This window comes from Amphiprion ocellaris, chromosome 22 (assembly GCF_022539595.1).
Source record: "Amphiprion ocellaris isolate individual 3 ecotype Okinawa chromosome 22, ASM2253959v1, whole genome shotgun sequence".
Lineage (NCBI taxonomy): Eukaryota > Metazoa > Chordata > Actinopteri > Pomacentridae > Amphiprion > Amphiprion ocellaris.
The window spans coordinates 10,598,205-10,614,535 of NC_072787.1; the positions used below are offsets into that span (position 1 = coordinate 10,598,205).

At 41.3% G+C, this 16,331-nt stretch overlaps 1 protein-coding gene across 1 annotated transcript in view; it reads right to left on the reverse strand.

The window, feature by feature from the left end:
* Positions 1-16,331, reverse strand: part of ofcc1 (orofacial cleft 1 candidate 1) — an 87,961-nt gene that overhangs the window by 5,036 nt on the left and 66,594 nt on the right. The window contains exon 22 of the mRNA XM_055006958.1: positions 4,345-4,545. Within this exon, the coding sequence (XP_054862933.1) occupies positions 4,345-4,545 (201 nt within the window). The remainder of the gene's footprint in view (positions 1-4,344; positions 4,546-16,331) is intronic.

The window sequence follows — 16,331 nt, forward strand, 5'->3', positions numbered from 1 at the left end:
TCAATTAATGTTGCTGCAAGGTGTTTCTTCCAAAGGTTAACTTCTTCATATTCTCTTGCATGCTAAATTAGGTCAATATTGGTCCGGCAAAGACTCATGGTCATGTGGAGACTGGCAGTAGGCTGAGTCATGGGGAGGCAAGAAAAAAAAGCAACAGAGATTTGATGGCATATCACGACGATGAAAGCTCTTCCTTGCTTTGTATTGCTCTGCTGCACTATTATCATCGTCATATTTATTAGATTTTCACAATAACAGTGTTCACCACTGTTATTGTGAAAATTTGCAACCTATACAGAGAATATCCCCTCTTAATTTTACAACGCATTACTCAGAGTAGTGAGCAAACTAAATATTATACAGTCGAAACCTCACTGTGTGAACAAACTGCATACCTTTTGTTTCTACAAACAGTTACGTGCTCCCCCTCCCCAAAAAAAGAGAGGAGAAAAAAAACTCTCAGCTGAAATTGCAGAGAAAAGTGTTTTTATTTATACAAGTCGCTGGAGATGCTCATCATCAGCGTTTTTTCCGAGCCATAAATAATTTGCGGAGAGAGGTAATATTCAAGCTGGCAGAGCCTTAGTTGTGCATCTTTAATGGAAGTTTTACAGAAGCTGAGCCAGTTCTTGCATATGCTGCTGCCTCCCATATGGAGGAAAGGAGACAAAAGGAGCACAGTTGGCTTGTCCTATCTTTTTATAAGTCCATCGACACTTAAATGCTAGCCCCGGAGAAAAAACGACACAGGGGGACATAAACCCACTGTGGTTTTAGGAGGGAAGATAATGACTTTGCCTGCATTAATTTCTTCATCAGCCATCTTGTTTCTACAGACAGAGTGGTTATGAGTCCTTCTCTGAAGGTCCTAGGTTATATAGATGCATTTCCCTGCATAATTTTGGCCCTAACAGTTGTTGTCAGCAGTGCATTTTGTGAGTTGGCAGCTGTGGAACATCTGTTTATAGGTAATGAGTGTTTGAAAAGCTACACCTCACTTTACCTTTAATGTCTTTTATTGGAGCACACTGATGGGAACGTAGCTTTAACTTTTTGTATTGTTGTGATTCAGCGAGAAGACTCCTTCAACATGGTCAATATTACAGACACCTGCCTTGGGCAACAGACTGAATGAGAGCATATGATGGATCATTAATATTAACTTTCTTTAAACAGAATTCAATATGCAAGTCAATAAAGACTTCATTATCGTTATATTTTTTACTGCACACCCACAACTTCAACTTTACTCCTTTCACTCCATTCCTACTTATTGCATCTGCTTTTTTTTCTTCTTTTTGTGTTGCATCCCTAATGCAACACAAAAAGAAGAAGACAAAACTTTCTGTCAACATAACTGCTTCAATAATAGCTGAATAAACAACAGAATTATTTAGTTCCTCGTGACTCTTGCTCAGTCTCTTGTTCTGCAGTAAATCAAACAGGACACACCTAGCTGTTGTTCCTTCCAAACGGTGTCTAACAGTGTCTATAGCTCAGGGCTCTTCTTCCAGGACTTCCTTATTAAGGTGTTCATTTAGACAAATTTTGGGTGTAAATGTGTGGGTATTATGCAAAGCTGCTTGCCCCTGGAGCTGTGGTCATGTTAGTCTTAGGGTGGAACAAGTCCTCCGGGGCATTGGTGTCCAGGACACTGCCTGAGAAAACAGAGCTCTTTAAAGGAAATGAGCTATCCGTCAATATTTCCTCAGTAAATGGAAACAGACTTCTTAAGTAGCAGGATTAGTCTTTTAACTAACTGGAACAGAAAATAGAGTCACGTCAGTACACACTATAATTAAGTTCAATATTTTTGTCACTGTTTTTGAAATGTCATCTGCACTAAGTTTTCAAAATAGACAATTAAAAGCAAAGGATATACTGCAGATAATTTTCTATTGCACATGGTACACATCCTGATTTGAAGGTTTTTTTTTCTAATGCTGCCAGTAACATGGTGTGCAACCACATCATCATAAAACATGCTGTTCGTGTTATTCTGATAAGTGAATAAGTTAATAAACCCATACAGGAACACCCATAAAATTGGAAAAAATATCATAAATGTAAGAACAGAGGAACAGAGGGAGCATTCTTTTTATTACTGTGGTCGCTGGATCTTACAGTCGGGCCTTTTTCTATTTCATTCTATATATTTTATCAATTTAATTTTTGTAGAAGTGCCTGCCTGGCTGTTCTTCTCTCTGAGGAGCTGTCACCTTACATCTGAAGGCCAGTTTGTACATAGTACCGTGTCGCAGTGTGTGTATCACTGCCAGAATTATATAAAGCACTAATAAAATCAGCTCAAGTTTTCCTCCAAGTGCTGGGGATGCCCTTTGGTGATTCTTAGATCTTGCTCTATACATAAAACCAGTCTATATATTCAGGGGAGGATTAGTTTTGAATATGTAAAGTGGGGGTCTGTGCTGCAAGGCGAAGGGGAACGGCATAGTGCTCTGTCGGCGACGCTGCACATCGGTGTTATCGCTCCCCGCTACCAGCGGGTGAAAGAGGATGCCATCGGCATCTTTAGCTACTGGAGGTCCTTGCCTGTGAAGTTACAAGGAACAGACAGCAACACCCAAGGGACACGGTGTGTATGAGAAAAGAGAGTAACAGAAAGATTATGAAATGTATGTGTGTGTATGTGGGTGTTTTCCAAGGACGGTGACACCTATCTTTCACTTAAGGTCTATGAAACTTCCTTCCACAATTAAAACAAACAAACAAAAAAAACAACTGGGCAGGGTGGGAAGGAATTCTCATGGCAGAAATGTCAGGGATGAATTCTGTTTCTCACAGTAAGCTCAGGCTGTGTCTGTCAAGGTTAGAGGAATAGAACATTTGTGTCAGCATCTGCATTTGTGTGTTCATGGAAAGGGTGAGTGTCGAAGGTTTTTGTGAATGCCATAACATTTTGTGTGTGAATGTGTGTGTGTCTGGATGCTGTGTGCTGTGTTTGGCTATCAACAATCCCCCCAGATGTCTCATCTGCTATGCACAAGACTAGAGGGTGTACTCACACACACACAAACAGACAGTGTGACACCAGTAATAGATAACCACGCCGTGTTTTTACTCACACAAACTCACCATCACTCATATTATGATTGAGAACAATTAGAACGCAACAGTGCCTCAGAGCTAATTGTTAGTGTATCCAACAGCCTCCTTTCTCACTCTTTTGACATTCAAACTTCAAAATATTAATTTTGTTGCGATGATCTAGGTTGCTCGGGGAGTGACAGAATGATTGAGGAAAGGAATACATTCTTGCGACTGCAGCAGGTGTCACAAAGCACTGCTTTTAATTAGGTGACAATCTGTGATTCAGGCAGTTTTTCTGACCTGCCTCTCTTGCAGGTGCTTGCAGGACGATGTTCAATAAATACAGGGTGGAAAAGTAATGTCGTGTTGTGTTTTTTTTTTATCCTGTTTCAAATGTCGTCATAAGTCAGGGCTCAACATTAAACACAATGTCCTAGACTTTAGATATTACCATAAAATGTGTAATTGTTGTTCCAGGCAGAAGAGACAGAGGAAAAGCTTTTGTTTGCAAAAATTGTGTAAGGAGTTAGAAAGTAGTTGTACTTACATGTTGAACTAAGTCAAGATTTTTTTTCTCAAGGCAAATTGAACTTGGTACTGAATCCATTTCAGTCCTTTCCTATTCTCACTCTCACTGAGAGTGTTAGGGAATATGGGAAAAGTAAGGGTAAAACTGAACAAACTGGTTTCAAATGTAATCAGTGCAGATTTTAATCTAAAACCTCACCTTTTATGGTACAGTTATATGAATCACAAAGAACAAAAATACTTTGTCATATTCCTCATTGATTTCTTTTATGTATAAGTTTGCAAACTCTTGGCAGCACTGTCTTTTTGACATAAATTGCCATAATCCATAAATGTTTGCATATCAACTCTGGGCAATGCAAAATGTTGTGTATTCCACAGTTAGCCCCAATATTTTATACATTGTAGATGAAATATTAAATTGACAGATTTAGAGCACTGTGCAGCCTTGGCATCAAATCTTAAATTTGCAGTTAGATTATGTAGTGGACAGACTGTAAAAAGGCAGTTTTATTCCGCAAATGCTGCTGGAAACGACATTTTTCGAGCGGAAAGAGAGAAAACTCTACAAAAACACCTTTAACAGGGAAAGAAACCTCAGAAAGAGCAGCAGAGGAGGGGGCCCTCCCTGAGGATGAACAGACATGCAATAAACAATCAGTACGCTGTTTTATTCATGATCAAAAGTAAGAACAACATTTTTTTTTTCACCATATTCAAGCGTATTGTAAACATGTGCATTATAAATGTGTCGTTTTCACCTACCTCAATGATAGCCCCATCCGGTTGTCTGAGGAAGTGCCTGTATCTTTGCTTTAACCCACTCTGGTACAGTGTGTAGACGGTCACATGGGTGCTGGTCTCACCCTGTGGCAGGGGTGCACCTTCCCTATGGGGCTCATCACTAGGAGCTGCAGAGCCTGACAAAGGGTCCTCTGCTGTCCAGATATAGTCATTAACAGCCACCTAATCAACAACAGACACGAAGGAAGAGAATAATGTATAGCTGTTAGCAGGGTTGTAAAACTCTTCCTTGCTGGTGCTTTTGAAGGTTTCTGGGTAAGCTCTAATGTGCAGGTCCTCAAAGTGGGAACTTCAATAGTACTGCATTCACAAGTCATGATTTGAGGAGAGAAAAAACAGAAATGCATGTATGTAGGACTGAAGCCACCAGATAAGCACCGCTGGTGTACAGTACATCATTACTCTAGCAGTGTAGGAATCCTATAGGGAACGATCTGTGGCAGGTAAAGAGACAGGTTGTGTTTGTGATTATGTGTGTTGTATAATCCGGGTGGCAGGCTTGTTCATGACTCTTTATCTCTGTGTATACATGTGCATGTATCGGGGGCTTACACACCTGTAATGCACTGCCCTTCCCTATTAGGGTGAGACATGGGGAGCAAGCGGGGCGTGTAACATGTTATGTAGGTCATGTAACTCGAAGTCACCCATGTGTGAAGATCATGGAAGCTCTCACCCTCTCTGAAAGTATGTGCGTGTCAGGGCTTGAATGTCTAATGATCATAGATCTAATGCATTGTAGTTAAAAGTGGTAAATCCTAATTCACCACTGATTTAGATGCGGCTCAAATAAAGTCCAAATCAATGCTTAAAAGGTTGGCCCTAAAAGGGTAAAATAATTGTTGCACACAATTATACACAAGGTAAATAAACATTTATACATATTTAACACATTTATATACTTAATACATATTTTTAAACTTTTGTGAGTGCAAGAGTGGTATAGTAATAGAATGCTAAATCAGTGAAGTGCTCTCTTTAATGTCTGCATGCTTAAAGTGGTACACTGGATCATAATTTAAACTTCAATGCAGAGCGTCAGACTCTGCTCAGTGAAAAATTCATCCACACACATACACTGAGCCACACACACACATAGTAAGAGTCAAAAAGAGGAGCAAGTTTTTCAAGGTGACCCCCTAATTGGCTGCGTAATTATGATTCGTCTAGAAATACAGAAAAAGGAAAAAGGCAAACTCATTCAGCGGGCCATGAGTGGCAGGGTCAAGCTGAAGGAGAGGTTTAATTTAGTGGTGTATCGATGTCACCCCACACTTATAAACGGTTAGCCAAACACAACTCTAGGCACTTCACTGTGAAAACAGTGGGAGCCGGTACCCCCACTTGTAATTAGAGACATATCATAAACTGCAAACCAGACAGCCCCATGAGTAGAAAGGAACTCATTGTCAAAATGTCAAAGAGTCACGAGTGCAGAGAAAAAGAAGACTAGCCAAGAACACTCAAAGAAGGTGCGTGTGTGTGAGTGTGAGGGGTAGGTGGGAATGCCGGGATGCAACTCTTCAATGCTAATTCAGACGCTCATTAGTGAAATCGCCTCAACTGTGCCTTGCCTCCAGCTTGGCCTCAGCCCACACTGGAGGAAACTGATTACTTGAATTTCTTAAGTAATCAGCACCTCTGCAAGGCAGCAATCAGTCTGTTTGGATAGCATGTGTATGTTGATTTGCTGCATGTTTTTTTTCTTTTCTTTTTGGAGAAGCGCAACTGGGAGTGTGCAGAAATCATAGATCTCTTTACAGCTCACAGCTTGGTCATGATTCAGTAAGAAATCACAAACATTTAAAGTCACGAATGTTGCAAAAAACTGAGTAAGAAAACATCCTTTTGTCCTCTACTGGCCATAGGAAGTGTGCCTATGACCCAATTATGGCCCCGCTCCAGGATTTTATAAGCCAAGCTGTACAGTGGTGATAGAAACACTGTGGATTGTGCCTCTGTACTCTAAGTCACTTTGGTTAAACACACCTGCTTAAATTCCCCGGTGTGCTGTGCATGTGTATGTATTTTGGCTTGCATGAAAATAGATTTTTTTGATGTTAGCCATGCCACCATCCTACGCTAATTAGCACGTGAAATCCAGTTGACAAGACTAGACAAAAGCCTGAAAAGGTGTTTGTGTGTTCGGTTTGGGTGATGCCATTTCATGCAATGCACCATGGCTCTCCGGAAGCATCATTGCTGAGACACAAAAAGCAAAGAGCATTAGAGGGCCTGTCTGCTCTATACTACTCTGTTCTGGTCTGTTGTGTTGCGTTATGGTGCTAGCCTGGCTTCTAGCCCTAGCTTGAGTGCTCTCTCCACTCCACCATTGTTCCATTTGATAGCACTAAGTGACTGATTTAGGTTCAATGTCTGCACGGAGCAGACAGGCCAGCTGTGGGTTAAGCAGATAGCATTCAAGTGAGCTAACCCAATTCAAACCCAATCAAGCCAGGATTTATCGTTGGGGTCTGTATTTAGAAATCTGATAGAGTCTGCATCAGTCCCTTGACTTGTATCAGGAGAGACGGGCCTTATTTCTTTTTGTGGAGGACTATAAACGGCAAACCATGTTTTCCAGCAGGGACATAAATTTCAGAATTTGTAGACATTACCGCAAATGCACATTGGGAATGGGAGGGAGGGACAGGGGCACAGGAAGTGGGGATGGCACAGCTGCAGACATGGCTCCATGGTTCACAAATATAGTCTGTCTGTCTTTCTGGGAGAAGATGCGATTTCACACCTACCAAATCATACCATACCACATATGAATGCAGAATAAAAGCAATCAGTCTTTAAATACAGACGCCTGTGGAAAGGTTTTCTTTTAAAAAATCCAGTGTGACTTGTAATAAAATTTGACTGACCTGTCAATCATTCTCATTCAAGTGTGTGCAAATATAAAGTCTGTCAAGAGATGGATTTAGAATTCCTGTCACTGATAACATGACGCTTTGCTGTTTTGTTCATTTGAGGCCAAAAAATAATCATCACTGCCTCAGAGATAAAAGGACAAATGCACTACATTCTAAAAAGGATATTCTTTTGTGTTATATTTGAAGAGTGACCCATATTTATGCCTAAATTGAACTTGCAACTAACAGCTAAAAAAGAGGGCAGACGGATTCAGGGAACCCTTAAATAGTAATTTTCCACTGGGTGACACGCTGGTCTAGTAACAGGACTGATGCAGTGTATTTTGTATATTTGTCTCACATGTCCTTGACTGTCACATTAATCAGTGTCTGACATTTTTCTCAATTTTGTGACATGCCAGATATAAACACAATGTCTAGAGTTAAAAAAAGGCCATTTTCACAATGACCTAATCTGGCATGTCCCTAATGACAGCCAAAAGGGTTCCTAAGCTTCACCCCATGACCTCGCAGTAAACTTTGCTATTTCTCGTTGATCAAAACACAGTGTCAAATAGGAACTAATCACAGGACTCTGGCGCAAATTAGAAATCACCCACAGTCAAGAAAAGTGGTTGTGGATCCACGATTTCAAAAACACTGCCACAAGGGTGGATGCATCACTGATTAATAAACACAAACTAACACAGCCCCAGAGTGAGGTAATTATGTCTTAATTATTAGGATTTTACTGGGATAAAGGTGTGTTGACTATACATACATATACGTGTCTGTGTATGTTCACCTATGTTTAAGTAAACTTGCTTGCACCTGTACTGTAGACGCATCTGTACATATGTATAAGTGTGTGCCCTGCGTGCGACTGAAGGGAGGGGACAAAGAGAAGTCTCCATGGGCAGGCAGGCTGAGCCAGCCTGGCTACGGTCCAGAACAGGAGCCTAAGGCATGGGCACAAACAGGCTTGTCAGTCCCCCTGATCCCTTAATGATTGATCCAAACTAGATAGCAATCATTACCATTCATGTACTCTCTTCTCCAGATCTCCCTTCCTCTGTCTAATTTTACCTCCCATTTGCGTGTTCCCATGGACTAATTAAACATTTCCCCCCCTCTCTTTCTGTCTCTCTACCTCTTTCTTTCTCTCTCTCAGTCCATTGATATGAAAAATAATGCAGCACATTTTTGGCACATTATTATGTATGAAATGTGAGGGAATAATGTATTCCAGTTGGTTGGAGTTCTCTAGACCCCATCTGTAATGAGCACAACAGAACTAGTCTTGCCGTACAGCCAGTGCGAACGCTTTACCTCTCTTTTCTCCCCCGTCTGTCTCTCCCACTATCTCCCCTCTTAAAGACAAAAGCTGCTGACCTTCCCTCCGTCTACCACCCACACATTTTCTTCAGCTATTTCCCACCCTGCGCCGGTTCCTGCATACTGTGGGAGCGTTGGGGTTTTCTCCACTGCCATGATCCTTTTGGTTTGTAGTTCTGTCCCACTTGGCTTTAATTTACAGTGGGAAAATAATTAGAATCTCACTTTTGCAAAGAGTGGAGTGAAAATGTAAACAATGCTTCCCTGCGGGCGGGTGTTTCATCACTTTGACAGGTGCATTTGAATTTGCCTGGGTGGCGGACAGGCTTGGTTATTTATGTGTCAGTCGCACATGGAAGCCCCGGCTGTGGCTGTAGTTGGGAATGAGACTAGGGAAGAAATTGAAGCTCTGTGGAGTGGGGGATATGGGTTTGGATTTTGGGAGAACACCGAGGATGTTGTTGGTTCTGGACCTGGTGCTTAGGATGGGGCTGTGGCTGCTGGCACTTTGAGAGGGGCAAGAGGCAGGATTAGGAATGAAGCTGTATGTGGAACTTGTGCTATGGCTGAGAAGAGATTTACAGCTGTAGTGAGGAGAGAGATGGGAAGAGTGCTAAGACTGATACATGGAATTGGCTGGATTTGGGGGATTGAGGTACGGCTGGGACTGGGCACGGGATCTGCACATGGATCATGTTTGAATTCATTCTATGAGTGGAAATCAACATTGAAAGTCTAAGTTTGAGCTTGGCTTTAAGGGCTGGCATGTTTTGATATCTCTCCAGCTTCTTGTGTAAATGTCTTTAGAATACATAGATCATGTGAAATGATACAAAGGTCAAAGTCAACAGCCACCTTTGTGTAAATAATTGTTGATGTTGTAATCCAGATTAGGGTCCAGTTGGCTGGAAATACTGCACAGCAGGATTGTCATAGTTCACCAGGAAACATTTTGAGGTATTTGTGCAGTTCCAGTTGTTGCTGGTTGGGATAGCTCATGGATTACTGCATCAGATTAAGATAGGCCTGCATGATTACACAGGTTTATGAAGAGGAGAGGTAGGAATGCCACAGAAACTATCATCTATATTAGTGCCCCCCCAGTTAGTGCAGCTTACAGGGGGGGCTCCAAGCCAAACAGGTTGGGAACCACTGATCTATATCACAGTAAAATTATATAAGAGAAGTGTTATTTCATTTTATTATTATATTTAGGTAGAATATTGATATTTGGTCACCAAGAATGTCATTACTAGTTTGTATTTCCACCGACCTTGCTTGCCTCATTCTTTTGTATCAAGAGAATATAATGGCAAAGAGCAAACTGTATGGAGATACTGTCATGAACATTTCTCATACAAAGATCACCACTGGATGATGAAGCCAAGGATATTGTGATGATCATGTATCAGTGTTTTGAAATCTGTGTTTCATCAAAACAGATTGTTTGCTCATGACAACTTTATCAACCTTGGTATGGATGATAGTGTATCTTAAATCAGACAACACTAATTTCATCAACAACATCCTTTCAATTTTTTGTATTTACACGACTGCACCACTGTCACTGTGTTGTAAACGTGATATTAGATATCGCTATTTGACGCAGGTTTTTCTGTACATGGCAAAACAAAGGACAACCCAAACGTGAAGATGCAGCAGACACGCTAGCACGGATAGAGCTGAAAGGAGCATCAGTGATTATTGCCAAGTGACAAAAGAGGTAGACATGGTTGCTTCTTTTGTCCGCACACACATGCACACAAACACACAGGGAAACAGTAACACTCATCTACATGCTAACACACACATACATCCTTGCTTGCAAACAGACAAAGCCCCACACAGTGAGGCAATGCATGCGTGCATCTCCAACGCCTGCGGGCGCTTGGGGCTATGCAGCAGGGAGTGGGGGGGTGGGGTGGGGGTGGGGTGGGGGGGGGGGGGGGGGATGTGGGGTGAGGGGGAGGAAGGGGGGGACTGTGTGTGTGTGTGTGTGTGTGTGTGTGTGTGTGTGTGTGTGTGTGTGTGTGTGTGTGTGTGCGTGTGTGTGTGTGTGCATGGAGGGGGGGCTGTGTAGTGTGCACTCAGGCTCTCTAAGCTATAGAGGGTCAATCCCTCCTCTCCACCACCACCACCACCGTTTCTGTAAGAGCTGGCCCGGGTTCAAGGCCTGGTTGCTAAACATTGTGTTCATGCCACAGACACAGACAGGCACATACACACACATGCCAACACAGGCTCATGGACACATGCACCAATTTATATTAATAAACACATACTGCAGTGCAAATGCACAAGCTTTATGCATCAAGGGTCAAGCTGCACAAATACACACGCTTATTCTCAGAGATATCAATGCACGCACATATACACACTTCTAACCTGTATTGGGGAAGATGGAGTCAAATTTTAATCATAATTTAAAATGTAAATGCATTAATAATAACTACAAACCAAATGTAATGCTTTACTTGTTACTTACTCAACTTAAATCTGTCAAAGATGCCTTGAAGCAACTCTAAATCCATAAAATCAGTAAAACTTTCTTGTTCATCTTTGTTGTCCAGCAATGGAAAGTTGTATTTTATCTCATACACATATATAAACTAACATAGATTTACTGACCATCCAGCAGCTAGCTTAGCCTCAGTGATGGCACACAGCTCTCAGTAGTTTTCACAAACACTTTCACTTTTCTTCTTCTGACAGAACCGAACCTCCTTTCCCTACCTCAAGCTCCTGAACTAACACATTTTGGACCAATCTATCCTTTGAATGAAGACCGACCAAACTGATCTCCCTCCATTAAGCTCTGGATAAGACAACAAATTAGCTGTCAACAAATATCAAAGTAATAGAGAGTCACTGAGATTAGTAATTTAAATATAGTAACTAAAATTGGTATCCTTTGTGCTATTCATAACAAAAAATAAATCAAAAATCCCATTAATGTAACTTGTTGCTAAATAATGCACTGGTGCATTGTACAAAGCCACACACTGGGTTCTCACAACATATACACAAAGCCAAGACAGGCTACAACACATTGCACATGGCGGGGAACAGACCAAACCACAAAGCATGAAAGACCACCGACATACATGCATGGATAAGCCAAGCAATGTCAGCCATTACAATGGAAATAGATATGCTATTATTGTAAATTTGGCCAATATGCGGACGGTCGGCAGATATAATTGGAACAGCTTGAAAATGGCATGGATGCACACCGTCTGCGTTGGGCCTGATTTGGCTGAAGCAAAGGTCTGTGTCTGGTTAAACGCACCACTGGACAAGACAGGCCATCCATTCACATTTGCATGGAGGGACACACATATGTGCATGCACACACGCATACACAGTGACAAAATGGCTAGTATGCTACAGTGGCTTTCACCCACTCTCTTCACATTACTGTGACTATAAAGCAAAGATCACTGTCTATAAATATTTCAACCTGAATAATCATAGTTAATGTACAATAATATAAGCCATCCAAAAGTAGCACAGACCAAGATTGGACTTCGAGAAAAGATAAACAAGCAAAAAATGATTGTATTTACAGTCAGAATAAACCAAACGACTTTAAAAGAGATTATCCAGTGAGATAGTATCTCTGAGTGCCTGAGATAATCCAGTAAATAAGATATGCATAATTCACTGTTACTAATCTCCTTTGCAGAAAGCCTACTCCCAACCTATAGTAAACAACTCAGATAGCAGCCCATCTTTTTTCTTCCACGCCATGTCTGACTCACACTAGGCCCTAAGGAGATCACTCTTCCTGGTTTGTTCTAGAGCATATTGAAGTTTACTTGCAACTTCAATTAACAAAGAAAAATAAGCCTATTCCACATTTAAGTGCTTCTAATATTTTCTGTTCACAAATGACTGACAAACACATTTCAATCAAGTTTCCAAACACAAAAGCCAGATTCAATCAATTACACTAACAGATGAATATATAAAAAAACGTGCATCCATTAAAGCACGTCTCTGTATAAACTTTAACATTTCGTCTTTTCAAAGCCAAACCAATCTTATCACCAATACTTTCCACCTAACTAATTCAACACTTGTGACATGCCTCCTTCGGGTAATCCTTTTGTGGTGGGAAAACATATTTCTCTCTCTCTAACCGCTCGGAAGACATGTTTCAAGATGTTGTGTTCAGTTCTCAAAATTTCAGGAGACCAGGCTTCATATTAAGATGCTGCAGACAGATGCCAAAGTTGGGTATTGCCTTTGATATCCAGAATTTGACTTTGGAGTAGCTTCAACCTAATCAAGCCTCGGAGGCTGGAGGTGATAAGTATCCAAGCCAATAACCAAAATGAGAGCTGGGAATCAGTGGTAAGACTTCACACACATTTCCTCTCACAGAGATACAGTAGGTCCACGTGCGTGCGCATGCGCACGTACACCCACACCCACACATGCACTCTCTCTCTCTCTATGCTGTCTCTTTAAGGTTATGAGTAAAACCCTTATGAAGAAAAAAAAGCTCCAAACGTCTATCTCTCCTCGGGATGTCATGTGGGGCTGTTAAGACGCGACACCTGTCACAATCACCAGGACTTCTTCATCCCCTCCGGGCCACAGGAAACGGCCAAGGTCAAACTCTTTAAAGGAAAGGAAGGGAGTGAAGGGAAAAGAAGTGACTAACGACAGACAGTCACAAAGCATCAGATCTGTCAAGTTCAAGCTCTAAAACCTCTGTGGAGTCTGGGGCTGCATGCATGTTTGCATGTATGATACCTACATGCTCCTGTGTGTAACACTTCTTCAGTGGCTATAATCAACTCCAATTATTACTTCCACTGTATCATGAGTTAGTTAAAATGTTTGGCTAAACCACAGTCTGTGCCGACTACACACATCTGAGCCAGGTGGTTTGGTCACGAAACCTCTGGAACTGGCGTAAAATGAGTCCTAATTTTGTTCCGTGTTTGGAGAGCTCCTGCTAAAATCTTTTCTCACTCTCCAACAGTCCAATTTGCTGCCTTCTGTTTCACATTATGGGATGGCAAGGGAACAAGCAAGGACTCTCCAGGACTTGGCTTGATGGGAGACGAAGGAGGAGAGCGAAGTAAAGGAAAAGCACCTAAAAGTGGTGAAAACCTGGTGTCAATTTAAACTCCTCCAGCTGCACATGTTTTGACAGCTGATGGGCGAAGCTTCACATTATGAAGAAATATAGGAAAAATCTCTTCTTCACTGATGAGAGTCAAGTGTCTCAGATATTTAAACACAATCTTTTCGAAACAATATCCGAGCATCTTAGCTTGATCCTTTTGTGTGACACATTGGTTGACATATTATAGGCTGCTAACCGAAGGCACTTCCTTGTTTGGACTCATTCTCCTTTTCTCATTCCCTCCCTCAGACAGAAAAGCCTGCCCAGGCCCAGGCATTGGTAGATAATGACGTCCTCTCCCTGGATTAATTGTAAGGGACACATTAAGCAATGGGGCTGACACTCCCTGTAATTAAACTGTTCACACCAACGAGTTCGTACTGGAACACTTTCTCCTTTCTCTACCCACTGACTGCTGGAAATGTGGGTCTGTTCGAATTACAAGGAGTTGTAAGGAAAGTAAGAACATCATCTTGTGAAATTTAAACAAAAATATGAGGTAGTTTGCATCTTGGCCTTTTTTTATGGAGTGCTGATGATCGTATGATGGATTTAAAAAGAGCTGTTATGTGAACAGTTGTTTTTTAAGTCACTAAATAAAACTAGATGCCCATTTACTTCAGTGGCTGATCATGCAATACATACATTTTCAATTTGTGCATGCAAGAGGTTAAATTGTGTAGAATATAATTTTGCTGGTGTTTCATCAGACAACATTTATTTTGCTTTAATTCTGTCACTACATTGAATAGACTGGCTCAGGTTGCATGGAGATGCTTTGCATTTGAGTCCAAAAAATCATATGTGTAAATTGGAGGTGAAAGTGTTCACGTGTTTGATCTTTATCTAGTTTTTTTTCTCCTCTTTTTTTTACAATGCACAACTTTCACACATTACTGCCCAACAAAGTCCATGACCTTTTCAGGAACCCAGGCATGTAGCCTTTGCAGTCATATCTCATATTGAGCTCCCTAATGCTCTGACTGTGGATGCTGTGCTTGCTGCTGTGCCGCTCCTGTCCTTGCCTGCCTGCTTGCTATCGCCTCGGGCCATTGGGGCCCTCAGCACTGTCCACTAAAAAAAAAACAAAAAAACATCCACTGTAATTGAAGATGCCACTCTAATATGACATGCACATGCAGGCAAGCAGAAAGGTTTGCATGCACATGCTCACACTTGTGCATGACGGCATACACACAGATGTACTAAATGCACATGAACAGGTTTGCATTCATACACATGCAGCCAAGCACATAAATGCACACACACACACACTTGTCCACACACTGACCACTGTGCTATCTGGTAGAGGTTATTAGGAGGTTAGGAGGACTGTTTGACCCATGCTTACACACACACATGCACGTACGCACGCACGCACACACACACACACACACACACACACACACACACACATACACACACACACACACACACACATACACACACACACACACACACACACACCATAAACTAATAGTTGCCCTCTGACTCCAGACAACTCTTCCTGTGCCACTGAAGCACTCAGCTCTTCATCTCCTCTCCTGGTGTTCCTGTTTTGCTGTTATGGGTTCCTGTTCAGGAGCTGAGGGTTCTATTGTTGTGTGACAGCAGTTCCTGTGTATCCTGTCATGGTCTGCCGCTCCCTCTGTCCACCTTCCTCTCGAAAGCTTCTTCTTCCTTTACTAGAGTTTAGATTTGCATCTAAGGTGGCTCATACTCACGTTACTGTACTGTTAGCAGAGCACATGAGTGATGAACACACTCATCAAAATGTTGTATTATAGCGGGAACAGATGACTTTAGGGCATGTAGACTTTAAGTATAGCGGAAGATCCTCCTTCTATTTATTTATTTATTTTAAAGGCTCACCATTAGTTGATGCCAATGGCACCAGCTAGTCTTCCTGGGGTCCAAAGAAAGAAAACAACCTTACATCAAAAATCATATTTCCAGATCACATCAGTCAAAATAGACATCTTAATATACATCATGTTTATGGTGATACTAACAACATCACATTAGTGCTGTGCAATCTTACATTTTATTACATTTAAACAAGCTGATATTATTCTCCAAAGAATCATTCAATCAACAGGAACAAACAGAACAAGAAACAACACAGAAATAGGACATTATACTTGTCATGTAATGCATTAATGCATTCTAAGATGGTATTTGAAGGAGGCCTTGCTGTTAGATTGTTGCTATTCCAAAGTTTGATGGCACGATAGATAACTGCCTTTTTCAAAGCATAGGATTTTTGGCATGGCAGTGTAATTTGACCATCATTTGCTAATCTAGTGGAATGACTATGAATCTGACTACATCTGATAATTTGATTGTGTAAAAACTCAGGTTTAGTGGAATAAACAGTATTGCTAAAGAAAGTGACTGTACTTAAAGAAAGCTGTTTTTCTACTTTTAACCATGAGAGTTTACAATGCATACTTTTTGTGTTTGCTCTGATGGGGCTATGTAAAACAGGTCTGGGCAATTTCTAGTTTGTTCTATTGTATATATTGTGCTGGTGATTGTATTTGACAAGTTTGTTTTGTACACAGCTGTATCTGCATCATGTTATTTTTGTCTGGAAGTTTTCGTAAATTATC